This window comes from Centruroides vittatus, unplaced genomic scaffold (assembly GCF_030686945.1).
Source record: "Centruroides vittatus isolate TY-2023 unplaced genomic scaffold, ASM3068694v2 contig_854, whole genome shotgun sequence".
Classification (NCBI taxonomy): Eukaryota; Metazoa; Arthropoda; class Arachnida; order Scorpiones; family Buthidae; genus Centruroides; species Centruroides vittatus.
Genome location: NW_027122558.1, coordinates 3,659,943 through 3,687,706, shown reverse-complemented (window position 1 = coordinate 3,687,706; position 27,764 = coordinate 3,659,943). Strand labels below are relative to the sequence as shown.

Genomic DNA, 27,764 nt, shown 5'->3' with positions numbered 1-27,764 from the left:
TTTAAAGAAAAATATTTTGTTTTGACTTTTTAACTGACTGTGAGATCTTTTCTATTTGCCAATTAGAAACTACACCATTGTAATAAGTTCTATTAATAAAGAAGGTCCAAGTGGATAAGAATACAAACAGAAATTGTATGTATCTTCTTTTAGTGTTTATAAAAAACTTATTCAATTGTTTTTGCATCATTCAAATAATACACAAAATTCAATATGGTGTAATTGAGACACTGTTTGATAAAGTGAGAGTTTAACTTTGGTTACAAAGTCAAATTTATATTTTTTTTTTTGTGTGGTGTGTGTGTGTGTGTGTGTGTGGTGTGTGTGTGATCTATATATATATAAATACATTCATTGTTATACATATATAACTAAGCAACAAAAAACCAAAAAGATAATCGTAATCAAATCATTCAATTCAAAAACTGATTTCATTATTAAAATTTGTACAAGACAGTAATTTGATAAAAAAATAGATTATATTATATCCTGATAGATAACAATTGGCCTAAATATAGCACAAAATAATTCATTGTTTAATGATTTGATTATAACAAATATATTTATTACGTATCTCAAATCAGACATAATATACATGTTTTACTTTACAAAAAAAAAACCCTAATTAAAAAAACCTCCTCGAAATTTAAAAACACTTTAATTTTTTTAAATCCATGCGAGACCACACGTCAGTGAAACTGATCACATAATTTTTAGTTTTTATGGTCAGCTGTGCATTCTGCACTAACAAAAGAATTTGTATATCTGTCATCAACTAATTAAAAAATATATTTGCTATGCAAACTTTCTTGTTATTTATTTTCCTTTTATAAAAGAAATTGATTTGTTATTTTATCTAAATATCTATATTATCAAAATATGATCCAAGTGATTAAAGTATGATAAAAAATACCTAATAATTCTAATTTACTGTATCTAATTTATTATTTTTCTCTTTTTTTTTTGGTATTCATATTTTTATAATATTCAATATCACTACACACAATTTCAAACAGACTTAACTAATGCTGGATCTGCATTCTTTGTTCATAACTAGAAAATTATTATAAATTAGAAATTCCCATCAAGCATGACATAATCCTTTTTTATGAGAAAGTAAAGATTGTTTAATTGAAAAGAGTACAGATTTCAAGAAATTCAAGAAGGCTTGCTAATATTTCTACAAATTAAGTTTATACTATCTGTTGTAACATAAAATAGCAATAAAGTAAAAGTTCACCTGAGTGAACAAAATAACTAGGAGTTATAGAAAATTCACTTACACATAAACAGATGATGGCTGTTATATTAAAAAAATATTAAAATCTTTCTTTATGAAATCTTAATAAAAAAATTTCATAAAAAAAGATTTTAATATTTTTTTTCTACATTCTGAGTTAACACTCTATCGTCTTTTAAAAGATTTCCTTGGTATCTTCCTTTAGTAATAAACACCTTAATATTGTTTTCATTTCTTGAAAAGGATAAAGAAACATAAAGTTGACCAATTTTATTCTTACACTTTCTCCTAGACATTTTTTTTCTTTTAAAAAAATAGCAAGTGTTTTTAATTCCACTTTGATAAAACAAAGATGAATTGCACATATCTTAGATGAGTGATAACACTTTCTAAATAACAGGCTCATTACTTCTGATTAGATGATAGAACATCACATGGTCACTATGGAAAGTTTTTTTTTTTAAAACTTTTATAGAAGTCACACAATGAAGTCTGTTTAAATTTTAAATTTAATGAAGTAACTTTAAAATACACCATTTGCCAAAATATTTAAAAAAAGCAACTTATGGAAAATTCTCTCGTCAAGCACAAACTTAATGAAGTCACTAACATCAATCTGAAATTGATAAAATGTTTATTCTATAGCTAACATTTCCAGAAAGTAAGTAGCCTATACTTTCCATCAGAACATAAAACAAATATATCCAAAATTTCATCTGAAGTAAACAAAAATTGCATGAGTTATAAGAAATTCACACATGCATGCGCGACAACTTTTAAATTAGTAATATAATAGTAAACATTATATTATAATTCTCTCTCTTATAATGACAAACAGATTATATAGCCCAAATATATTCATGCAACATAGTAAGTGGATCATCACCTCTAACATTGCAAAACAAATGTTTATTATAATAACTCTCTCTTTGCAAAATAATGTTATTTATAAGAAATTTGTTCTTTAATCAGACACATTATCTTTTGTATTCTACTGTATATTTTTGTATTTGAATGTCTTATAAACATATGAATTGTTTTAGAATGTTGCCTGTAAATTAGGCCACTGATAGATATGCTACAAGTAGACTAATTTCAATTTATTCAGCAGTGATAAGAATGTTCAGTAAAAAAATTAGAAATATATATAAATGAAATTTTATGAAACTACAAGATTATTTTGACATTTATTATTTCAAAAAGTTTATATCCCTGATTCATGAAAATTCAGGTTATGTTCTGAAATCCTAAAATTTAAAATTCTGTACAAATATTCATGGCACTTGACATCAAAAAGATTACACACATTAAATAACTCAGTTTATTGATGTTAACAAATTTCATAAAATAAAATTTAAACATTTAAAATTTTACACTAGTATTTTTGACAGTTTTCACATGTCATCTCAGGAAAACTTAAAAATTGAATGGATTGTTAATGTTTTATTTTATTAAATCTGATAACATTGATAACAGAGTTACTACTGAGTATTTATCCAAATACTTGACAAAGCAGAATAATTTATCTTTTTTTAAAACTTCTACATTCTTATTTTAGGCATTAAAATAAACTAATTTTGATGAGTTGTTGTAATAATGTAATCTGCTCACCACTTCAATTGAGCATATTTACTCCTCTAGAGTGTTAGCTATGCAATACTTGAAAAACTGAATTTAGTTATAAAATAAACTTATATGAACTAATATTTTATATAAATATAAAATGAACTTAAATAATGGTCTAACTATTAGTGAGATCTGACAACCACTTCGTGACAAGTAGACTCCAATGGAGATCCCATCCAAACTTCCTCCCCCCCTCTGGTTATAATATACTGTGTGGTATTTTTGTCAATTTATGATCTCGCACAGTGTAATTTGTAGTAAAACCAACCATTGCTGTATGCTATCGGGTTATATAACAGCTATAATTGGGTATGTATCGGGTTTTCATATAAGTTGTTTGTGTAATTTTTACAATTTTATAATGGTTTTAAGACCTTTCACTTTCAACTTTTTTGAAGGAAAGATTTTAAACCTAACTTTTTACTTCTATTTATTAGTTTTATGCATGAATTCATTTGTTTAATTTTTAAAAAAATTTGTTGTAAATCTTATCCAACTCGTAATTTTACCCACTTATGGGTAGTAGCAATTTACATTATTTTTATTTTTATTTTTAATTTTTTTATTTAATATTTTTTACTTATCTACTTTATTTTTATCTTATACAGCAACCTTTTTTAAAGCAGGTTTTTTAATATATCAAGTCAACTGTCCAATTTTTTAATTTCAATTTATATTTAATAATCAGCTAATGTAAGTAAAAAAAAAGATTTTTGAAAATATCTGTAAACACACATGTATGATGTAATTTATGAATATTATTTCTTTTGCTAAGGTCTGTACAAAAAATAAGGACTGAAGAGGGGTCATTAAGCCCTAAAATGCATTTCCATTAATAAAGCCTATATCAATAAGAGTTCCTTCTGTGGTAAGTTACTGAAAAAAAGCCAAAAAACTAAGTTTTTTAAAAATCAACAGTAAACAGTGACAAAATGATCAATTAAACTGAGTTTAGTTAAGTATAAATAACAAAACAATACCAGTAATTCAGCAAATAATATACTTTACTAAATGCCAACTACAGCATTAGCAATATCTGCAACCAAAAATGATAAACAGGTACCTTTAAACGAAGCAAGTCTAATACACCCAATAAGGAAGTGAACCAATCTGAATCATCTGCAAAAACTCAAAATTTACAAAGTTACTTTTTAGAACATTACAATAAAGTACAAAGATGCCGAGATATAAACTAAAGAATAAAAATCCATCTTTTAACTACACCTATAATTTTAGGTCTTATCTTTAAAAAAATATCTGGTTGCATCAATGTGGACATCTGTGCTTTCCACCGATGAAATAATTATTCCATTTTGTTTAAAGTGACATTCGAATTTCCATCTATATGTTTGACTGCTATTTTAACCTGACGACGATTTAAAAATCGAAGATGTTTGTTTTTGTTATTATTATTAAAGTATATTATTGGCTAAATACTACTGGTATCATTTCATTATTCACCTTGAATGTTACTTGTTTACTCTAATCCTGAACCATTTGAAGTTATTCTGTGTGAGAATTTTAGTTTAACATATTTTGAATGTTCGTTAACTGAAAGTTACTCCAACGTTCACCATTAAAAGACATTTTTAGCACAATACTTATTATTTTTGTAATTTCATACATGTTGTTTCTCTACATAAATTAATTTCTCGATCTTGTATTTCACTAAATCTCAATATTTTCATATTCCATGTTTGCAAATTCAAATCCAATGACCAATCAATTCAAATAATTTAACTAAATACTATGCACATTTATCAGAAAATAATAGAATTATATATGTTCTCTGTTGGTAAGCTATAAATTACACTTGTGTTTCTACTTATTTATGTTCTTTAGCTAGATCTTATCTCTTAAATTAAAAAATTTGTATTTCGCTAAAAACAATCATTGTATAGTTACTTTCAATTGTTCATAAATTTATTTCTCTCTCCTATAAAACAGTTAATTTAAATACAGACAATCTGCTTTTAATAGACAAACTAATATCCCAATTTAAAAACATTATTGTTATTTCAATAGTCAGAGTAGACTATGAAAAGCTCTAAAATATTTATAGTATCAATCATATTCATTATACTCTAAATACATTAAAAAAAACATTATTTTCTAAATAAACATTCAAATGAAATACACAGATGATTATTTTAATCTTTGTTTGCAATATTTATTTAGTTTTATATTGTATACATTAATTTTTTTTATTCAGTTTTCAGCAACGTTTTCTAGTTTCACGTTCTTCATCTTCTTCATAAATTAAAGATATTTTCAAATTCGATATTTTTACGTCAGACATGACTTTTCATCATATTTGACAAAATAGTAAACGTTGTTTTAATGTATGGCATCTAAAATTAACTCTCACAAGTTATTCTTTATAAATAGAACTTTTCATTTATATTTTGATAATAAATTTTTAGTCATCACCTAGTTTTATCAATACAAATGCTACTTATAAAAAGCAGAGACAAACATTCAAATAGTAGCAAGGTTGAGGCCAAAGTTTTAAATGCGAAAATGTGTACGTTGGACGTTCGGCACCGCTTTCTTGTATGCCTAGAAGTTGGCAATGGCATTTGGAATGTCAAGGATGATTCCACTGACTTTCCAAACACACTGTCAAACTTCTAAACTTACAGGAAAGCGGTGCCGAATGTCCTACGTACACGTTTTTGCGTTTAAAACTTCGGCCTCAACCTCGCTAATATAAATAATTATGCAGAAACTATCTTTACATTTAAATTTTATGAACTTAGAAAACTTTGTCACAATAACTTTGTAAAATAGTAAATATAGTAGAAGTAAAAATGCAAGCAAAATATTGCTATTTATTTTTATTTTTTTACTATTTTTAACACTGATAATATTTGATATCAAAACAGAATATTTAGTTTTGTGTTTGTTTCCACTAGAACAGATATGAAGGAATAGATTATTTTATTAGTCACGTTTTGATTAAGATTAAAATATTTAATTCTTAAATATTGATCTTTATACAAAGAACCACAGTCTAAAGCAAATAAAATTAAATAAAAATATTATTTATTTTTAAAGTGATTCTGAATACAAATGAAACTTTTAAAAATTGAATCAACTGAAAGTAGTAATTATTACAGGTTTTCATATCATATTAAATGTAACTGTTTATTAATAAATACATAACAAATGTAATGGGCAGGACAATAATAAACTATAAACATTCACAAATTAGAAGAAACAATAAACGTTTTCATAATTGTTTATCTTCATCTGAAACTTAATCTCTATTATCAGATTGATGGGAAGTGTAATTCAATGTTTATTAAATGGCCAATTATTATAATGTTCAAATATGTCAATTTAAGGATGTGATAAAACACAAATGTGATTCCAAATGTTAATATGGTAATGGAGATTAAAAATATTAATTGAAGTATCACCATTAATAGTGTAATCCACTCAAACATAGTAATTTTATGTTTTCTTCCGCTCAATATTCAGATTTTATTTGCATTTTGTTTTTTCAATTTCTTTCTATATTTCTTAATTTCAGTGTGAAATTATAATCGATAATTTTTACTAGTTTTCAGTAAATATATTATTAATAAATTATTTTCTATGCTGAGTTATTGTACGTTGGAAATACAATGTGTAATAAAATGAATAAAAATTTTTATTTATATACAGATAACATGTTCATTTTGTCAGCACACAATGTCGAATTTATAATTTAGATTTTATAAAATTTTTTAAGAATATTTATCTCAATTTAAATTAGTCATTTTCCATCTATAACGATTTCTGCTTTGTAGATTATTTTCATTTAACTTATGTATCTTGTGTTGAAATGTTACTTTTTCCCCCTTCCTTATTAGTATAAACTTACAAACATTCGAAAAGAAAATATGATTGGAATTACATTCTGACACTATCTGAATTTTTATGAGGGATTACTATTTTTTGATGCTTTAAGCCCTGAAAATAGAGTTTATATCTACAATGTATTATAGACGTTTTAAACATCCAATTTCCAAATAAAAATTATTATATAAATTTTTCAATTCACAACTTTTAACTTTGAGTCAAAACTGTGGTTATATTTATATAACAAGCAAAATTATATATACAAGAGCCAAAAGATTGCCACAAAATATCAGGCTATTTTTCTGCTACTATTAATAATTAAGTTATAAGTAATAAGTAAAACCAAATTTCTAATAATTTGATTATTAATAGTATAAGAAAAATAACCAGCTACTTTAATAATCAGAATGATTGCCATAATGTCTGGGATTAAGATGTTTAAATATTATAAATACCAATTTTGAATGATAGATGCATATTGTGATTTCATTTGTCACATTAATTCTTCAAAATCATCAAAAATAAACAATTTTCACGTAAATTTTTAGCTATGAATGATAATGCAATTCAACAATCATTTCCTATATAACTATATTTATAGTTCTAAATCAATTTCTGAGGAAAATGTCTTAAATTATTCATAACTTTTAATTTTATGAAAAACTTACTTGAATATTTAACTCTAAATTTTTCCATTGACAAAACCTCGTATATTTCTCACTAAGAAAAATTAAAAAACAAATTTAGTTTATACGAAATTTTTTAGTTTTTTCTAACAATTACAATTTACATAATTAAGATTAATTAACATTAAAAATGATGCATTAAATAATAGAAATTTGTAGAACTGATTGAGAAGAAAGCTCAAATTTTCTCTTAAAATTATAGTGAACCTAAATTAATGAAGCAATTCAAACCTGAATGAACAAAAATTTATTTATTTTATTGAAAATTTCCAGCTGTTTATGCAGCCATCTTCAGGATCCTATAGAAATAAAATGGAATATGGTACAGAATACATGCATCATAAATAAAATTTAGAACAAGAATTGCATTTAAATAAGAATGCTGTATGGGAACCACAAACAAATAAAGTAAAAATAAAAAATAAATAAAGTAACAAATATAAATATAATGTAAGTACTAAGTGCAATTCTGATTCAGTATAACACTCATAAAATGTATTTCCAAACTAATCAAAGACACTATGCAAATTTAAAAATTTACACATACTGTAGAAATAACAAACCTTTCACAATTATTTCCTTTCCTGACACCATTTCAAGTTACACAAACTCTATTGTGTCTATATTGTGAGATTTGGCATCTAAACAAAGAAACAAGTCTTCACTTCATTGTTAATTACTGCACTAATTAGACACAGTCAGTTCACAATTCACAATTTTCAGTATTATATGGATAAGAGGTGCTAAAATTCTTTTTTTTTCTCTGTAAATCTTACAAATAACTTTGAGAATTTCAATAGAGCACTTCTAATATCAAGAGGTTTTCAATGACAATGACTTGATTTGTTTATTTTATTATTGCAAATGCATATATGAATAAAGTCATTCTCATTGAAAACCTTTGGATGTTAGAAGTGTTGTATTGAAATTCTCAAACTTACTTGTAAGGTTTACAGAGAACAGAAACTCACAATTTTCATTTCATACATAAAATTTCATGACAGTATCTAGCTTAACCTTTCCCATCCACATCAGTTTTTAACTGACCAAAATTCTTCCCCTTCTCACCTCTCACCACCTGCATCAATCCATCATACATTCCTCTTCTCCTATCACTGTTGTCTATCATCATCTCATATTACAAAACATTTACATCACTGCACCAGGAACTAGCTAAATGCCTAACACAAATCATCATCAATCCACAAAACATGCCAAATTTTCTTACTCAGGGCATCACCTATATAAAACCTAACAACAATAATACCACAGACCTCACACAATACAGACCAATTACATGTCTCCCAACACTACAAATTATTGACATCCTGTATTGCAAACAAAATATACAAACATGTTGAAGAACACGACATTCTAACAGAAACAACAAAAAGGTTGTCGTAGAAATCACAGGGGATGCAAAGAACAGTTACTCATAGATTCAGTCACTCTATGGCAAGCACACAAACAACACAGAAACATACACATGGCATATATAGACTACAGAAAAGCATTCGACAGTGTTCCACACAGTTGGTTGCTACATATTCTACACATGTACAAAATACATCCATCACTCATTGCATTCTTCCAAAATACTATGCAGCACTGGAAAACAACACTACATCTAAGGATTCATAACACTTCCAAAACAAACCAAATATTCATTAGGCAAGGAATTTTTCAAGGAGTTTCCTTGAGTACTCTCTGGTTCTGTTTAGCCCTGAACCCATTATCTAACATGTTAAACAACACTCAACATGGTTACAATAGCAGACATGAAAAAACAACACAGTTTACATTGACACATCTGATGTTTATGGACAACATAAAACTTTATGCATTTACACAAAAACAACTTCATTAACTCCTACAAATCACACATTCATACTCCAAGGACATACAGATGGAGTTTGGCCCAGACAAATGCAAAACATATCACACAGAAAAAAGAATCCTAAAGAAAGAAGATTTTGCAGTTGGAAATGGAGATGTTATTGAATCCATGAAAGAGGGCAAGCCTTCTACAAGTATTTAAGATTCCAACAGGCCAAACTAACAGAACGTACACAAAGAAAAGATTTAAAGGTTTAATTAAAGATTAATTAAAGAATACCAAAGTAGGTTAAATGCTATTCTCAGAACACAGTTATACACAAAACACACAGTTAAAACCGTAAACACACATGTTGTCCCAGTACTCACTTATTCTTTTGGAGTTATACATGGACTCGCATAGACCTTGAGCAACTCCAAAGGAAAACAAGAACAACACTTACTAAGCATAATCATCACCACCCTAAATCTGCCACAGAAAGATTAACCCTTCAACAAAAAGATGGCGGATGTGGCTTGATTGATATTGTTGATCTTCACTACAAACAAATACAGACATTGCGAGAGTTTTTCTACAAAAAAACAAGAAACATCACAGTTACATAAAGCAGTAACTCTAGCAGACTCAAATAATACACCACTAAATTTACACTCAGAACATGAACATGTCACAACATATGAAAAGTACAGACACCATTCAGCAGTCGTGAGTACAAAAGGCACTCCATGCCAGGCATCCCTATGACCTGGCCCAGTATTTTCTTGATAAAACTGCATCAAACAGCTGGTTAGATCAGAGATGTCTCTTTGGGGAAACAGAAGGATTCGTGATTGCCATACAGGATCAGGTCATAAATACTAAGAACTACAGAAAACACATACTCAAAGATACAACAATCACAAATGACACATGCAGAAAATGCCAGAAACTATATCACACCATGCCAGAAACTATATCACACCATGCCAGAAACTATATAACACATCACTTCTGGTTGCACGCTCTTGGTGCAGACAGATTATTTACATAGACACAAGCAAGTAGCAAATATAACACATTAAGAGCCTGCAAACAAACACAAATTATTAGACATCCACAAACCATACTACAAATACAACCCACATTTGGTATTGAAAAACAACACACACAAAATGTACAACAAAACAACAGAGCCATAATCATAGATAAAACAATTTACCACAACAGACCAGACATCACACTCATTGACAAACACAATAAAATCACTAACATATTTATTTAATTTTTGTTTTGCTTTAGTTGCTCTGGTCCATAATAGTTCACAGAAATTGTTGTCAGCCGAGTATAACCCACTACACCCAACATAATAATAATAATAAAGTTGTTAAAAAATTTTCAGTACTTCAAACATCAAACAAAAAAACTGGAGGAATGTACTTCATCTAACATAACCTTAATTATTACAGTTAATCACTTTCATACTTGTTTGAGTGTTTTCGACCCCTCCTGGGTCAGTTCAAACAAATCTTAGAACTCACAGACGTACTCTGCTATTCCTCCTCCTTCCGGTTTGGTAATAAAACGTACCTGCAAAAACGCGGGGTTCCAATGGGCAGCCCCCTTTCGGGGGACCTATGTGAGATGGTAATAAGAAAACTTGAACATAAAATCATACCGGCGTTCAGTTCCAACATCCTACTGTATAAGCGGTATGTCGATGATATCATCATCATCATATGGAAAGCTGAACCTGACACTAATAGGTTCATCAACACAATAAACAATAACCCATATGGCTTATCCCTCAAATTAGACCAAAAAAGCAACTCATCAGCACACTTCCTCGACTTGCAACTTCAATTATACAATAATGAAATCGGGTTTAGGGTCTTCTACAAAAATTGCTACATACCGTTATTCATCCCCGCCAACTCAGATCCGTATACCTACAAGATCGCGGCATTCCGGGCTATAACTAAACGTGCATTCACACACAATTTGAAGTATGGGGACACCTTAACTGAACTCAGACATATACAAAAAATGGCAACATTACATGGGTACAGCAAGAACCTAATATATAACATCGCACGCACTTACACACGGGAACAGGAACAACAGGCACACAGACGTAGTGGGGTCGGGTGATAACAACCTAATGAGGAAAGTTGTAACATACAACAGCCACCTTGATGGAATCTATAGAGAAATTTCAAACATCACAAAAAACAGGATGGCATATTGCAGGCCACCGTCGGTATATGACCTACTCCGCAATGGAAAGGACCCGATAGACTTGAATTGCGCGCCTGGAGTATATGAGATCCCCATGTAAGATAGCAGGTTCAATAATAACATGGTTTATGTTGGCTCTACCAAACGCTCCCTGCAACAACAGTTGAAAAAACACCAATACGACATAGACAAACAGAAATATACCACTGCCCTGGCACGTGCAGCTTCTGAACCGGGAATCCATGCAGATCTAAAAAATGCTCGTCTCAAAGACTCACCCACCGCACGGACCAGCTCAGAATAATGGAAACACTAGAAATTTACAAAGCTGGACTAAAAAACACATGCATTAACTATAAAGATGCAGCTAGCATTTCACAAGCGTGGAAATACTGTTATGAGGGAAAAACACCCGGTAATTGAGTCATAAGGAATTAATTTTAATGATTATGCAGCAAATTTACACCAAGATCTTCTCACACACCATATCGTCATCATAGCACGAGAGAATAGTTTCATTAGCAAGATTAACCGTTTGATAATAATTTGAATCGGACTGGATTCGATCTGAACGTTCCAACTCCGCACGTTAGTTTATTTTATTACAACAATATCCTGAAGACGACCCAGGAGGGGTCGAAAATGTTTGAACAAGTATGAAAGTGATTAACTATAACAATTAAGGTTATGTTAGATGAAATTTTCAGTACTTAACAGATGCATCTATTGTTCCTACCTCATAGAGAATATTCAGTAATACAATTATTTCTGTGAAAGGTATAACCATTTTCAGACCTATTAAAGTTTTAACAAGACCCAATATTGGGTCGCAATCCATAGTCTGAGAAATAGTGATCTAGAGTACATAAGTACTATTACTAAATAATCTCTCCAAAAGAAACTGGCTTAATAAATACTAATAAAAGAAAACACACCCATCACCCTGGCAATAAAAACACATCTGAAAATGACATGCAAGCACACCTTGATAAACCTTCATCAGAAAAATGCAATAAAATGAACATATCAAGACACTGGAAGTCATTGGAATATTCAAATATAAAAAATAAGTTGTTGTATTAATTTAAAGGACAAGAAATAGATATCCTATACTTGGCTTTATACAATAAACAGTGGCAAGATGTTTGTGCTTCAAAATGTTAAATTAAAAATTCTTATTCCTTTAACTTGTGTAAAGGTTGCGAGGTGATTTTGTATTTGTTACTTAATCAGGCTTCTAATTTTTATTTACGTTCATTTTTATTTGTATTAACACTTTGCATGTTCCTTTTTTCAAAATTTTATATTATGTAACAGTTCTTTTTTTTGCATTGTAAATTAGAACATTGGACCTGATGATCTCTCGTAAAGATCAAAAACATTTGTTTGCAGTTTACTTGAATTAATCTTCTACTGGAATTTATTTCAGGTTCTTCGGTGAATGCCAGTTGTCTGTAATATTTGAAGTTCTATTTTATTGATAGTGCTTTGGGCAACAATCTTATACAATGATGATGTCTATCCAGCTCATCTAGCATGACTCTTACATCAGTACAATGTGTGCACACTCTCATAATGAGGATCTCAAAGGTAAATCATCACAGCTTCCTAAATGACGACAAGAATCCCATTGAAAAATACACTCTCCTGTGTATATGAGATACTTTTCATCTTGTGCTACAAGAATTGCATCAGCAAGTATAAAGGCTACATCTTGCAAACTTCCCAGACACCTCAATGAACACCAGTACAGTGTGTGAAAAGAAAAATGTGCAACTATGTTAGCCACCATATCAACAGTAACTGAGAACATTCCCCATGTAGAAAACAATTCCAGGACAAGCTCGTCAGGACTCCTAAAGACTAAACAACAGAAAAATCCTTAAAAAATTAACAATATTAACCTCAGATTCCTACATATCCAATCAGATACGAAGTTGCATTGCAGTTATCAAAAGCTATGGAATAATACATTTGATTTAATGTTTTATCTTTTGTTAAGTTTGTGTTTGAGATCATCTAAAACTTTGGTTGGCTTGTGTTCAGGTTAACTGACACTATTTAAACCAAGCCTTGTTTTGTAATCACTCTTTTGCCAAAAATTTTCCACAAAACTTAACCCTTCCATTGTGAAATAGTGGAGACTTTGTTGTAGATAATTAATTGCTAAATCCACTGTAAAAACACTTTCTAAGCTGTGGGTGGCTGTTTATATTTAGAAAGACACTATTTAAACAAATAAGCATCTTGTCAGAACTGTCTAACTATAGATTTGGCACAAAATTCAATGCCTCTTTTTGCTACGTTCAAGGGAGACAAAATATAAACAAATGTTGTTAAATTACTTGTTTTAGTTCTTTCTTAAGTTCCAATTAGCCAACTTTTAGTTGTTTGACACTAGTAATCAAGTATGCATTTTGTCAGAACAGTCTAATTTTAAATTTCCTACAAAGTGAACACTCCTTCTGCTATTACATAATAAAAGTAAACATGAAAATAATATTATAAATATTATAATCGATCAGTAATAATACTTAAATTATATGTAAATAGTGTCTACTACACAATATTAAAAACACACAAGTGTTTTGAATTAGATTATGATAAACACAAACACATCCCCACTTGGTAAATGGAGGCAGCTATACAAACATTATATTGGTTGTAAAACTACAAAAATATTAATATTGTTGTAGAAGGGCTTTGTCACATTATATTTTAATACAAATATTTTAAGAAAAAAATAATAAAATTCCACATTGATAAAAAAGTTCCAGTGACTAAAGCATGCACATCACAACAAACCTTTGGCTACTTGTAGGCTACTGCTGGAGATTTTATCCTCTCTGTATAGTCTACTTATTCTAACCTTGGGTAACTCTTCCACGAGAAGCAGTTCCCTCTAAAACTTTGAATTCATAAGAAACAATGATATGTTTCAAAATTATATAATCATCAGTGGTAGTAATGAAAGGAATTAAACTTACAAATAGAGAAAAGGATATATTTAATGTTTTTGTATTTTAATTATGTGACCAGGGGATTGGCACCTCTTTGATGCCCCTGTCAAGACTGACACCATTGTGCCTTAGCTGACATGGAAGCCGTGGCAGTTCAAAGATCGGACATGTGAGTGGTCGCGTTATGGAGCGATCAGATTTGGGATGGAGGGAGAGGCAAAGTTCTGGAAGTAACTCTCGCAGAGACCTCATCAGCTAAACAGCGTTTATTTACACAAGACATGATCTACATACAAAAAAAAAGCAAAGGGGAGATAGGCCTACCACTGTGATTTTCAGAGAGAGAGAGAGAGTTTACATAAGATCCTCATAGCAATAAATACCAAATGAATGAAATCAATAACTTAAGTTGAAAAGGTGGTGAGAAAGTGTCCCTTAGGTGTCTGAGAATGGAGCAGATGTTTCTCTCTCAGGCGTAAAAGTTGACAGTTAGTTGCTAGGTAGCTGACAAAAGTGATAAACTATGATGTCACAACATAACACAGAAAGTAGAATGTAGGCCAATAATTCAGATACTCACAATTAACTATGTTCTCAATGATTGGTTGAATAGCAACATGCTCCACCTTCTTGTTCATTTTTCACAGTTAATATGGCTGACTTTAGTGATACGAGTGAAGGACTTAGCTGGAAATCGATTACATAAATTTAATTAATTGTTCAGGTGAATAAATATTTTAATCTCTTAAAACTTCTTTGATGTTTACTTATTTTCACGAAGTTTTTGACCAGTCATATTACAAGAATGAGAAGCTGCAGAAGGATATATTTTGCCTAGCAGCGAGAAAAGGAAATTGAATCTCTTCTCTTAGCCATAAAGTAAATGGACTATAATTTATTTGTCATTGTTCCTTATTATTATTATTATTTTGTTGGGTTAAGTTAGATATACTCGGTTAACACCGGTGGCTAAGTACTATGCCGGACCAAAGTCAAGGCATAGTAACCAAAACAGAAATTAAAGAAGTGTGTCAGTGTGTGTGTCTGTATTCAGGAATTTTCTCACAATATGACATGTATTCAATATAGTGGCCTTCTGTAGAGTGATGTATGTGTTTCTATTCAATTCTAATGTGCCCAGGCTTTTGTGTAGTGTGTGTGGTATGACACCTGTAGAGGAGAGAACTACAGGTACAATAAGCACCCCATCCATCCTCCACAGATGCCTTATTTCCTGGGCGAGTTCTGTGTACTTGCTAATTTTTTCAGTGCATGCATTTTGTATATTGTGAGTGTTTGGAATGGATATGTCTATAATGTATGTGATTTTATTGTGTTTGTCAATGAGTGTAATGTCTGGTCTGTTGTGGTAAATTGTTTTATCTGTGATTATGGCTCTGTCGTAGTACATTTTGTGCGTGTTGTTTTCCAATACTGTCTGTGGAATGTACTTGTAGTATGGCTCGTGGATGTCTAATAATTTGTGTTTCTTTGCAAGCTCTTGGTGTATTATATTTGCTACTTGGTTATGTCTGTGTAAATAATCTGTCTGTGCCAAGAGCTTGCAACCAGACGTGATGTGTTGTATAGTTTCTGGCATGATGTGACATTTTCTGCATGTGTCATTTGTGAGTGTTGCATCTTTGAGTATGTGTTTTCTGTAGTTTTTAGTATTTATGACCTGATCCTGTATGGCAATCATGAATCCTTCCGTCTCCCCAAAGAGGCATCCCCGAGCTAACCAGCTGTTTGACGCAGTTTTGTCAACAAAATCCTGGGCCAGATCGTAAGGATGCCTGCCATGGAGTGCCTTTCGAGCCCACGATTGCTTAATGGTGTCTATGCTTTTTATATGTTGTGTTGTGTCCATATGATGTGAGTGTAAGTTTAATGGTGTGTTATTCGAGTCTGCTAGAGTTACTGCTTTATGTAATTGTGATGTTTCTTGTTTTTTGTAGAAAAACTCTCGCAGTGACTGTATTTGTTTGTAGTGAAGGTTAACTATGTCAATCAGGCCACGTCCGCCATCTTTACGTGGAAGGGTTAATCTTTCTGTGGCAGATTTAGGATGATGTTGTTTATGCTTAGTAAGTGTTGTTCTTGTTTTCCTTTGGAGTTGCTCAAGATCAGTGTGAGTCCAATGTATAACTCCAAAAGAATATGTGAGTACTGGGATGACATATGTGTTTATTGCTTTAACTGTGTGTTTTGCATTTAACTGTGTTCTGAGAATAGCATTTAACCTACTTTGGTATTTTTTAATTAATCTTTGCTTTATTTGTGTATGTTCTGTTAGTTTGGCCTGTTGGAATCCTAAATACTTGTAGAACTCGCCCTCTTCCATGGATTCAATAACGTCTCCATTTCCAAGTGCAAAATCTTCTTTCTTCAGGATTCCTTTTTCTATGTGAACTGTTTTGCATTTATCTAGGCCAAATTCCATTTGTATGTCCTTGGTGTATGAATGTGTGATTTGTAGGAGTTGATGAAGTTGTTTTTGTGTGGATGCATAAAGTTTTATGTCATCCATGTACATGAGATGTGACAGTGTAAACTGTGTTGTTTTTTCGATGTCTGATATTGTAACCATATTGCGTGTTGTTTAACATGTTAGATAATGGGTTCAGGGCTAAGCAGAACCAGAGAGTACTCAAGGAAACTCCTTGAAAAATTCCTCGCCTAATAAAAATTTGGTTTGTTTGTATGGAAGTGTTATGGGCCCTGAGATGTAGTGTTGTTCTCCAGTGCTGCATAGTGTTTTGAAAGAATGCAATGAGTGATGGATGTATTTTGTACATGTGTAGGATATGTAGCAGCCAACTGTGTGGAACACTGTCGAATGCTTTTCTGTAGTCTATATATGCCATGTGTATGTTTCTGTGTTGTCTGTGTGCTTGCCGTAGAATGACTGAATCTATGAGTAACTGTTCTTTGCATCCCCTGTGGTTTCTACGACAACCTTTTTGTTAAACAAATATCAAGCAATGGGATCGGTTATTGTATATTTAAAAAACAATAATCTTTAAAAAATTGTAAAATTTCTTAAAAATAAACGAGTTTCTAAAATTAACTCTTTTCTATCCGACTTCGAAAGAGCTAAGAACTGAGATGGACACCGTGGAAATTAATAAATACTTCTTACTTTATTATTCACCATCCATGCGTTATCATTCAAAATATCCAAATGCATTTCGCAAATTTCTTTGCCTCTTCAGTGGATATTACACCTTTACAACAGTGTTACATTTATATTCTATCAAATTTTCCCAGCATGCATCTACAGATAACCCGGTATTCAGATTGATGACATTTGCATAATTTTTGATACAATAATGTTCCGCGATACGTCTTGTTACAATATTTTCAAATTTATACAATATTTTGATACTATTTCTATTTATGATACAATTATTATTTTTACAATGTTGATACCATGGAGATTCACTTCGCTTCAGGCGAATTGCCGCTTCATGCTCTTTAACACGTTGTTCAAGCTGTCTTCCCGTTTCTCCAACATAGATCTTACTTTCTGGGCATGTACATATTAGTTTGTAGACGACTCCTGCTGTTTTCAAAGGGTCTTGTGAATGTCCTACTATTCCTCTGTTTACCACATGAATACTTTTGCTTAATCTATTTTTCTGTTCGCCCACTAAGTTGACAGAACAATTATTAAAGTTATTTTTATATTTTTCATAAAACTTTTTAATATATGGTATTTTAATGTATAGGTTTTTACTTTTTTCTTCTTTTACATTATATCTACTTATTGTATAACAATTATACCACTTACGTATTACTTGTTGAGGGTAATCGTTAAGCAGATATTTTTTAAACAGATTTTCAGTTTCAAGTTCTATATACTTCTGCAATGTCGTTCTGTTGAGGATTTTTCTTAGTTCCATTATAAAAACGTTTCTCTTTATACCTAAAGGACAGTATGATTTATAGTTGATTACTTTATTATTATTACAGATCTTTGTATACTTACGAAACAGTAGTGTTTTTTCGTTTCGTGTGATTGTAACATCTAAATAGTTAATTTCATTATTTTTCTCTTCTTCGTAGGTGAATCTAATATCATTGTTTAAACTGTTCGCATAAGTTTCGATGTTTTGGGCTGTGGTAATATTGGAATCATACAGGATTAATATGTCGTCTACATACCTGGCGTAGAAGGAAATACCTTGGAACTGGAAAATCTTTTGATCTAATGATGTCATGCATATATCTGCAATCTTCGGGCCTATAACGGACCCCATTGCTATCCCATCTTTTTGTCGATAAAAGTCTGTAGAAACCGAAAAATAGTTATTTTTAAAAGCAAATTGTATAAATTCTAAAACGTAATTAGGTAAACTATAATTACTTAAACATTCTAAAATAAAGTTCCACTTAATTGATGGGTACATTGATTTTACATCCAGACTCATAAGTCTAAAGGATTCCTTATTTTGACCATATAACAAATGCGAAATTAGTTGGTCTGTATTTTTTATACTGTAGCTAGAATCTGGTATACATTGTAAATAATTTTTTATATAATGTTCTAAATTATACAATATAGAATATTTAAAATCCACAAGAGGTCTATAAACATTTCCTATTTTATGGGTTTTAAGTCTGATATTAAGTTGCGGTATACGTATCTTGTTAAAATCTATTATCTTTTTATATTCTCTGATGATATGAACAACTGCATTATAATCCAACCGAAGATATCAAAAAAGGATTAATGAAATTGATGAAGAAATATAAAAAAGAATTTGCAAATCAAGAATATAAAAAGATAATAGATTTTAACAAGATACGTATACCGCAACTTAATATCAGACTTAAAACCCATAAAATAGGAAATGTTTATAGACCTCTTGTGGATTTTAAATATTCTATATTGTATAATTTAGAACATTATATAAAAAATTATTTACAATGTATACCAGATTCTAGCTACAGTATAAAAAATACAGACCAACTAATTTCGCATTTGTTATATGGTCAAAATAAGGAATCCTTTAGACTTATGAGTCTGGATGTAAAATCAATGTACCCATCAATTAAGTGGAACTTTATTTTAGAATGTTTAAGTAATTATAGTTTACCTAATTACGTTTTAGAATTTATACAATTTGCTTTTAAAAATAACTATTTTTCGGTTTCTACAGACTTTTATCGACAAAAAGATGGGATAGCAATGGGGTCCGTTATAGGCCCGAAGATTGCAGATATATGCATGACATCATTAGATCAAAAGATTTTCCAGTTCCAAGGTATTTCCTTCTACGCCAGGTATGTAGACGACATATTAATCCTGTATGATTCCAATATTACCACAGCCCAAAACATCGAAACTTATGCGAACAGTTTAAACAATGATATTAGATTCACCTACGAAGAAGAGAAAAATAATGAAATTAACTATTTAGATGTTACAATCACACGAAACGAAAAAACACTACTGTTTCGTAAGTATACAAAGATCTGTAATAATAATAAAGTAATCAACTATAAATCATACTGTCCTTTAGGTATAAAGAGAAACGTTTTTATAATGGAACTAAGAAAAATCCTCAACAGAACGACATTGCAGAAGTATATAGAACTTGAAACTGAAAATCTGTTTAAAAAATATCTGCTTAACGATTACCCTCAACAAGTAATACGTAAGTGGTATAATTGTTATACAATAAGTAGATATAATGTAAAAGAAGAAAAAAGTAAAAACCTATACATTAAAATACCATATATTAAAAAGTTTTATGAAAAATATAAAAATAACTTTAATAATTGTTCTGTCAACTTAGTGGGCGAACAGAAAAATAGATTAAGCAAAAGTATTCATGTGGTAAACAGAGGAATAGTAGGACATTCACAAGACCCTTTGAAAACAGCAGGAGTCGTCTACAAACTAATATGTACATGCCCAGAAAGTAAGATCTATGTTGGAGAAACGGGAAGACAGCTTGAACAACGTGTTAAAGAGCATGAAGCGGCAATTCGCCTGAAGCGAAGTGAATCTCCATGGTATCAACATTGTAAAAATAATAATTGTATCATAAATAGAAATAGTATCAAAATATTGTATAAATTTGAAAATATTGTAACAAGACGTATCGCGGAACATTATTGTATCAAAAATTATGCAAATGTCATCAATCTGAATACCGGGTTATCTGTAGATGCATGCTGGGAAAATTTGATAGAATATAAATGTAACACTGTTGTAAAGGTGTAATATCCACTGAAGAGGCAAAGAAATTTGCGAAATGCATTTGGATATTTTGAATGATAACGCATGGATGGTGAATAATAAAGTAAGAAGTATTTATTAATTTCCACGGTGTCCATCTCAGTTCTTAGCTCTTTCGAAGTCGGATAGAAAAGAGTTAATTTTAGAAACTCGTTTATTTTTAAGAAATTTTACAATTTTTTAAAGATTATTGTTTTTTAAATAAACCTTTTTGTTGTTCCGTTAGAATGTCGTGTTCTTCAACATGTTTGTATATTTTGTTTGCAATACAGGATGTCAATAATTTGTACAGTGTTGGAAGACATGTAATTGGTCTGTATTGTGTGGGTCTGTGGTATTGTTGTTTTTAGGTTTCATGTAGGTGATGCCCTGAGTAAGAAAATTTGGCATGTCTTGTGGATTGATGATGATGTGTGTTAGGTGTTTAGCTAGTTCCTGGTGCAGTGATGTAAAACTTTTTTGTACCAGAAATTGTGAATGTTGTCTACACCAGGTGTCTTCCAGTTGTGTGTTCTGTTAACAGTGTATTGGAAATCATGTATGTTAATTTCAGCACAGGGCATAGTTGGTATGTTGTGCAAGTTTCTGTTCTCCTCCTCGATCCAGCCTGCATCGGCATTGTGCGTGACAGCACTGGACCAAAGAGAGGACCAATATGTTGTGAGTTCTTCTTCTGTTGGTGTGCCACTGTGCTGTGTAACAGTGTTTGCTTTGTTATTGATTTGTCTGTAAAAGAGTTTTTCATTGTTTGTAAATAATTTATTTTGTTGTTTTCGTAGTGTACATGTTTTGTATCGTTTGAGTCTACGTTATTATTATTATTATTATTATTATTATTATTATTATTAGTTATTATTAAAATATAATGTGATAAAGCCCTTTTACAAGAATTTTAATATTTTTGTAATTTTTCCTATTATGTAAATTGTGGGCAGTGAAAGTTGACTACAGAGAAAATAAAAACACTGACTCCAGCAATAACCTAAACGTCAAGGTCTGTAGTGAAACGCATGCTTCAGTCACTGTGAAACTTATTCATCAATGTAGACTTTTATTATTGCTTGTAAAATATTTGTATTAAAATAGGTTGTAATTGCTACCCAAGATAACCTGATAGCTTACAATTTGTTTTGCTTGAAGAAAGAAAAAAAATATATTCAACTAATGTATATAGAAAATTCAGCAAAACTTTTTAAATTAGGGTAAATGAAGGTGAGATGAAAAAAAAATGTTCTGAAACCTGCGATTGTAAAAATAAATTTTATTTCAAAAACTGACCAAAATGGTATTTTCTTACATACCAAACAACATAATAATAAGCAAAATAATAACATTTTCTGAAAACAGATTTAAAAACAAAATATTATTTTCTACTAATTCACCATCTCATCCTTAGAGATGTGGATTAGTTGGTAAATAGATTGGTGTATTGATAAGCACTCAAAATAGAGTTTCATCTGTTATTTTTGACCAGTTTCAAGTTAGACTCATTATTCAAACTACTAAAGTATAACATGCAAGAAACAAAATTCATCCACTAATTTTAACATTTGAGGCTGCAGTAAATGTAAGCTTGGGTAAAATGTTCTGCAAGTTATAAACAGAAACATTTGCCTTTTTCACTTATTTTTACACTTATTTATAGCACATACAGAGAAAGCATAACTTTCAATTACCACAATATATTAATAAATGGCACTAGTTTTTAGTTTATACAGTAATTGTGTGTGTTCACCATCTAACCTGGCCCATCATCTCTCCCTCATTTTTCTATGTTTTTCAGAAATTTTAAATTTTTATTATATTAATGATTTAACCATCATAAGCTGATATGTTCGTGATAAAAAAAAAAAACTAGATTAATTCTACAACAATTTTGAACTGAGATATTGTAATTTTAAAAATTATCCTAAAAATCAAAATTTTGTGCTGGAGGGAAGGGCTTGGCCTTGACCTTGACCTGTCTAACTGCACATAAACAGTTAAGCATGCCAAGTACAATCGATAAATCATAAGGATGCATGGCACCTTTCACTAACCTAGAAATACATTTTATGAGTGCTATACTAAATCAGATATTTAGTATCTACATTATATGAATAGTTTCTTACTTTATTTACTTTCATTATTACTTTGTGATTCTTGTTAAAACATTTTTATTTAACTGCAATTCTGGTTTTAAATTTTAATTCAAACTGCATATACTCTGTACCATATTCTATCCATATGAGGTAATACTTCATATTCTATCCCATTTCCATAAGATCATGAAGATGGCTATCATGGAGAAGTTTACGATAACATTTAGCAACTCCCTTTCCAAGACCTTTAACTCCTTTGCAACAATTAGACATAAAGATGGTTGTGCAGACAACCTAAAATGTTCAACAAAAGTAAGTAATTTTTGCTCACTGAGGTTTAAAATTGCTTCATTAAAGACAATTATCAGTTTTTTTCTACATATGAACCTGAATTATTCATTCAGCAAGTCTTGTCTCACTTATAGAAAAATAAATGTTTACATATAAAAAATGAGAGAGATAAATTAAAATATGAAATTAATTTTAAATTTCATGATAGATTATAAATGTAGGAGTCCAAAACATTTGCAAGTTATATAATTTATCTACACTTTACCAACCTTTAAATGCAGTCTATTTTATTAAGGTAATCTAATGTTTTTGGTCAATTCATTGACCTTCATCAGGATCGAACAGATTTTCTATTTTTGACGAACGAAACCAATTATGGAAGGTTTTTAACTTTGAAAGTTTTCTCGGTGCCTAGTGCACAAGTCCAAAAATAGATAAATAGAATCTACAGACTGATAACATACAAATATACACATAAAAATAAATAGATAAACAAACAAATGATGATGTAACGGGCACTGACTAATGCCTATCTTTTATCTGTCTGTGCTTTTTTCTTTTGCTGAAAGATCTTAATCAATAAAACAAGAATAGATGATAATGAAAGTAACAAATGGGAAAGAGTAGAAGAATACACAGTAATGGAATACATGGCACCCTTAACCAACATTTACAAAGAAATAGGAGCAGCTACTAACAAAACGATAGTCTTTAAAAGGAATCCAACAGTATACCAGATGCTACGTACGGACAAGGAACCTATAGACCAGAGCCTTATTCCAGCAATTTACAAAATATCCGTACAAGATGAGAGGTAGCAAAAAGAACTGTACTACATTAGAGCTGCAAGGAGGTCATTAAAAGAAAGAATAAAAGAGCACAAAAGGAACATACAGAATGAGCAACCAGTCACTGCTTTAGTGACATATGTTATAGCAGACCCAACAGAGGTTTCAGTGAAATGGGAAAGAGCAGAAATAATACTTAAGGTTCAAGACAGGAGACACATTAAATATGCAGAAGCCTGGCATATTCACAAGAAAGAGCAGTCTAGCAGGACAAGCTATAAACTTCAGAGAATCATACAAAGTCTCTGCAGCATGGAGAGCAGGTGCATTATGAACATATTGGCAAAAGAAAAACGCACAGACAGATAAAAGATAGGCATTAGTCGGTGCCCGTTACATCATCATTTGTTTGTTTATCTATTTATTTTTATGTGTATAGTTAGTGTATGTGTATACAGTCAAACCTGTTTTTATGCGCTCTTTTTATGTGCGATTTTTATTTGTGCGATTTTTTTAATGCGAATTTTTAATTTGTGCGGTATAGTTGGCGACTAGTCTCGTGCGATTCGTCATGTCTTACGTTGACTTATTATAGCTAAATAAACTTATTATAGCATAAATGCACTTATTATAGTAATATTATTGCATGAATATGCAAAAAATGAAATAATTTACTTTTTAAGTCAACAAAACACCACCTGGACAAAAATATGTAAAACAGACGATAGACCAGACGATGCAGTCAAGTGCTGACATCTGTTGTCAATAAATTCTATTTCGTACGGTTTTGAGTTATTTTCTATGTGAGACTTTTTTTATGCGGTCCCTGTTGGCCGCATAAAAAAAAATATTTTTTAATTGTGTTGCGAAAACTATTATTTACAGCCATTCGTGAAGTTTCGTGAGATTTTTTTTATGCGTTTTTTTTAATGCAGTCCCTATCCCCTGCATAAAAACAGGTTTGACTGTATTTGTACGTTATCAATCTGTAGATTCTATTTATCTATTTTCAGACTTGCACAATAGGTGCTGAGAAAACTTTCAAAGTTAAAAACCTTCCATAATTGGTTTCGTTCATCAAAAATCGAAAATCTGTTTGATCCTGATGAAGGTCAATGAATTGACCGAAAACCTTAGATTACCTTAATAAAACAGGCTGCATGTTAAAGGTTGGTAAAGTGTAGTTATTTTTCTTAAGTGCAGTTTGAGAAGAGTATACAATTTATCTTTGACTTTAAATTTTATCAATCAAACCGAAATTCTAAAAGAAACTATCAGGAACAACCATTTAAAGAAGGAATAATTCTATTCAAGACAACACATTATCATCACGATGACATATCAATTAAATTCAACTATTCCAATTGGGTATACATAAATAAGCACTACACATACAATCAATACCCAGCAAGAAAATACAACACTACATAAAAACAAACATTTTCATCCAAGTTGAATGGTCATTGTCAGGCTAACTGTCCTTTGCAGTTCAAATGCATCTGTTAAAACAAACAGTACAAATAGAATTGTTACTAGAAGGTGATTGCCATGCTTGTGTTAAAATGGGGATGATGTGACAGGAAGGGAAGGGGGTTGTAAGACCAACCTTCATAAATTGACTTCTACACAGGGGGAAGACTCTACATCTCTGAAGTTGATAGTCACAATTTTTCACGTGGCTTTGTAAATTTATAATTTTTCTAAATATCTATGCCATTCTTTGTGCAAATGCTTGGAGAAGCCATACTCAGTGAAAACATCCAACAATTGCTTCCACAACACCATATACAAAGCTGTTACATGTGACAAAAGACTGGCTGCAATGTATAAGGAGGATGCCAGAAATAATAACTTTTCATTAGCTTTCAGTAGAAGACCCTTGATCTTAACCCTCCTCTGCAATGCAAAATACCATCCAAACATATTCCTTCAACCTGGTATGTATACAATCCCCAATACAGATCAGACCTAACCATAACTTAAAATTTGTGGGTGCTACAGGACAACCTTCAAACCACTTGCCTCAGAGAACATCGAATTTCCATCATGAAAGGGCTTGCCAATATTGTATTAGCAAACTTTGCCGTCAAACCTGACATTAATGTACATTTCAACAGAACATGCCTCATACATAGCACTTCCCACAATAAACAGCTTAGATATTTGGAAAAATTAGAAATTTAAAAAACCACAATACAAAATAGTGGCTATCAACTTTAGAGATATAAACTCTATCTCTGTGTGTAAGTTGATCTATGAAGTTTAATCATACAACCCTCTCCACCTCCCTCCCACGTCACCACCCCTCTTTTAACGTATGGATAGCAATTACCTATTTTAAGTAACTACAGTGGAACCTTGCTTAATAAGCACCTCGCATAACGAGTGATTCGCATAATGAGCAAAACAAATTGTAAAAAAATGACTTGCTTAACAAGCAATGTTTTACATAACAAATGACAAGGAGAGGGAAAGTCCCAGATTATGTGCATGCTCCATCAGTTTGTGTTTAGAACTCATTCTGCTAACATCTTAGTATCGCTTGGGATCACACAGTTTTCCAAAACTTGTGTTCACACATATTATGTATAAACATCAACAACCATATCCGTTATATAACAAACGTGCCAAACAATATGACAAAATCTTGGGCTATGTAAAAGCTATAATTAAATATTAGAAATTAATTAATTTGACTAGAGGTAGGCAGTTATGCTGCCATCATGTATTAAATTTAATAAATATAAATAATTAATTTTTAATTTAGACATTTCTAAAATTTAATTTGGAATTGGTCATTAAATTTAATAAGAGATGGCAGCATAACTGCCAACCTCTAGTCAAATTAATTAATTTCTAATATTTAATTATATCCTTTACATAGCCCAAGAATTTGGTATATCGTTTGACATGTTTATCAGATGTTATCTGTATTTTTTTTTTGTTTTCTGCAAATAGAATTCGAATTCCAAGTTAATTCATTCCGCACTAGAAGAAAAGATGATGATGATTCATGATCCTTAACGATGTATATTGTATAATTTTCTTTGAATAAACATTACACATAAAAATATTTTAGTTTTTTTTTTGGCATTGAATGCTTTATCGTATTTTACATTAATTTATATGGAAAAAATTGTTTCACTTAATGAGTGTTTTGCATTATGAGTAAGATTCTGGAATGAATTATGCTCATTAAGTAAGGTTCCACTGTATTCTATTCAAACTGTTTGTTTCAACAGATGCATTTGAACTATGAAAGTCAGTTAGCCTGATGAAAAGTGCTCAACCTGAATGAAAACATGTGCTTTTATGTAGTTTTGTATTTTATTCAGCAATGGTAGTGCTTACATACCATTTAAGAATCAAGAATTGAATTACCAACAGAAAAGAAAAATCTCTCCCCAAATTTGAAATATTCCAGGATGTGACCATCAGATGAGAGTTCTCTGTTAAAAGAGAGATAGACAGTACAATTAGTGCAAGTAGAATGGTAAACCAAGAAAAACACTATCTACTTGCTCTTGATGTATGGGACTTTTGCCAACTGTTCCCCATCCATCACCTGCCACTTTCCAAATTGGGTTTTTAGTCAAAACCTCTCTTCCACCTAATCAACACTTTACCATTGGATACAAGAGCCCCCAAAAATTAAATTTTTGGATGGTGAAGAACCCCCATATGACTCTCATCATATCTCCCCACTCCCTACACCCATACTTTCCAAAATTCCAACAGCATCACTACACTATACATATAGGAATTGCATATCAAATTTCAAGCTCTTCTGATTATCTAAACCAGAAATATAAGGCAAAGAATATCACTATTATTCAAACCTTGATGCTCTCCATCTTGAGTCAATCACATAACAGACATCAAAAGTTTTCTACTTTTGATAAGTTGTGAGCAATCTACAAAGTGCACACAATTTTCTATTTTTCA

General features: G+C 30.8%; 1 protein-coding gene across 1 annotated transcript in view; it reads right to left on the bottom strand.

Moving 5' to 3' along the window:
- LOC136982618 (G protein-coupled receptor kinase 1) overlaps positions 1 to 27,764 on the bottom strand; it is a 201,351-nt gene that overhangs the window by 92,554 nt on the left and 81,033 nt on the right. Inside the window, 1 exon segment of the mRNA XM_067279163.1 lies at positions 7,381 to 7,432. Coding sequence (XP_067135264.1) covers positions 7,381 to 7,432 — 52 coding nt within the window.